This window comes from Ichthyophthirius multifiliis (assembly GCF_000220395.1).
Source record: "Ichthyophthirius multifiliis unplaced genomic scaffold scaff_1120509250143, whole genome shotgun sequence".
In the NCBI taxonomy this organism is placed as follows: Eukaryota; Ciliophora; class Oligohymenophorea; order Hymenostomatida; genus Ichthyophthirius; species Ichthyophthirius multifiliis.
The window spans coordinates 2204-4326 of record NW_004087047.1 but is presented as its reverse complement, the minus strand read 5'-3'; the positions used below and the strand labels follow the sequence as shown (position 1 = coordinate 4326).

Genomic DNA, 2123 nt, shown 5'->3' with positions numbered 1-2123 from the left:
AAGGAAAAATTGATGATGCAATTTCAATTATGTCTAATATTGGAATAAAAAATCATTAGAAAGGAAATTTTATTGAAATTACAGATGAAGAAAAAAGAAAATTGTAAAATTGGTAATTATATACCTTTGAAGATTAGAATAAAATTTCTAAATTTTAAGTTTTTAAAGGAATTTTTTAAAATTAAAATTTACCAATTACATGGAGACTTATAATTGCTTCTATTAACACTTAGTTTATCTCTTCTGGATTTTCTTTTATTTTACCTTTTCTTTTTCACAGTTAAGGAATGGGTATATTTGACTTTTTTTTGGCTACTTTGAGTGAAATTCCTGCTTCTATTATTGCTTATTTACTTGTCGATACCCAAAAAGTTGGAAGAATAAGAATTATTTTTGCGTCATTGATTTTCTGTATGATATTTTAGTTACTTATTTATTTTTTATAAGATAAATTTTTATTATTCGGACTTGGAGCTATTCTTTTCTTTTCAAAATTCGCAGGATTAGTTGCATAGCCAGTTACCTCAGAAAGTTATGATACTAACTTTAGATCTATGGGTTTGGGTATATGTGCTGCTAGTGGAAGGGCTGCAGGTGCTTTAGCTCCTTTTGTATTATATAAAATATTCTTGTATGATAAATGGGTTATTTTTTTGGCTTTTTCTATAATTTTATTTATTACTATATCTGTTTTTATTACTTTTCCTGTAGATAAAACTTAGAAGTAGTTAGATGTTAGAAAAGAATAGGAAGAAGAAGAAAAATATTTTATTATTTAAAATAATTAAAGCGATTTATAATAAAATAACGATTTATAATAAAATGAGAAGAAAATAAATTGAAAATACATTTTTTGTTTCACTTATTTTAATAGATATTTATATATATAATATTTAGTTTTTTTCATTAATCTTCTTAATTTTATTATTATTATAAAAGATCTGTCCATAATTAGATATTATCTCTTAACAACTACATAATAAGCGTTGAGTCTTTATAATTTTCTTCATTAACATTATCAATATTTTAGATTGCTTCCTCAAAAGCATTATTAGCAATTCTAATAGCATCATGAATTTTATCCAAAACTTCGAAAAAATAAACACTCATATTTAAAATGAGAGCTAATCTAATAGGATCAGTTGAGGCTAAATTCATTCTTGCAATTTCATTTGCTTCTCTATAAGAGTTTAGAGCTTCTTCTTCAACTTCTTCTTTTGGCCTACATTCATATTCAATTATTTCAGATTATTCTTCTTCATATTCTGAATTATTATTATTATTATTTAAATCACCGGAATTATTGTTATCTTATTATTATAAAGCTCTCGATTTTAAACATTCTGCATAATAACGAAAATGATCGCCTCTTATTTTTAAATAAAAGACTTTCGATTCTAAACATTTAACATTTGGAAGTAAAATTTAATCTATAATTGCTATCAAATCTTCACAGTTTTAAAATATTTCCCTTTCAACTTTTTACTTATATTTTATTATATATTGCAGATTAGTACTCTGTTAATCTTGTCTTTTCTCTTTTTCAAATATTGCATCTAATACACGTATTTCAGCACGTTTTGATCCTACTATGCTTTTATAAGATGTACTCAAAAGATTTCTTTCATCTTTTGTTAATTCAATTTAAGGTTATTATATTATACGTTTCATGTATTCTAACATTTCAGGAAATCTTTCAGTTTATTATGATAAACGGGCTAAAAATAATAAGTTGTCTCGTTTCATATCAGGTTTTAATTCATGCATTATTGTTGACTTCATTTATTTTTATTTTATAATATTCTTTTTATTAAATAAGGATTTATAATATTTAATAAAATATTATTATTTTTTAAATTTTTTATTTTTTTAAAACTATAACTATTAATTGATTTATTAATCTTAATTTTTAGTATTAGATTCATAAATTTTTAAAAAATATTTATTGAAAATTAAACTTTTAATTAAACTACTTTCTATAAGTTTTAAACAAAAAAAATGTAATTAAAATCATATTATAATTCAATTAATTGAATTATTTATTTAGAAAAATAGTAAATATATTTCAAAAAATAATATAAATTTATTAATTGTATCTATTTATATATGAAAATTTAATAAAC

The 2123-nt window shown here is 21.5% G+C and overlaps 2 protein-coding genes across 2 annotated transcripts; one reads left to right on the top strand and one right to left on the bottom strand. All coding sequences in view use genetic code 6, as the record gives it.

Moving 5' to 3' along the window:
* Positions 1-287: 287 nt before the first annotated feature.
* Positions 288-842, top strand: IMG5_050600 (major facilitator superfamily protein, putative; the record flags this gene model as incomplete). The annotated part of the gene is made up of 3 exons (XM_004037458.1): positions 288-411; positions 448-631; positions 791-842. The coding sequence occupies 3 exons, from the start codon at positions 288-290 to the stop codon at positions 840-842; spliced, it is 360 nt and encodes a 119-aa protein (XP_004037506.1).
* Positions 843-903: 61 nt separating this feature from the next.
* On the bottom strand, positions 904-1782 carry IMG5_050590 (hypothetical protein; the record flags this gene model as incomplete). Its single annotated transcript, XM_004037457.1, has 2 exons — positions 904-1211; positions 1296-1782. The coding sequence occupies 2 exons, from the start codon at positions 1780-1782 to the stop codon at positions 904-906; spliced, it is 795 nt and encodes a 264-aa protein (XP_004037505.1).
* Positions 1783-2123: the final 341 nt, after the last annotated feature.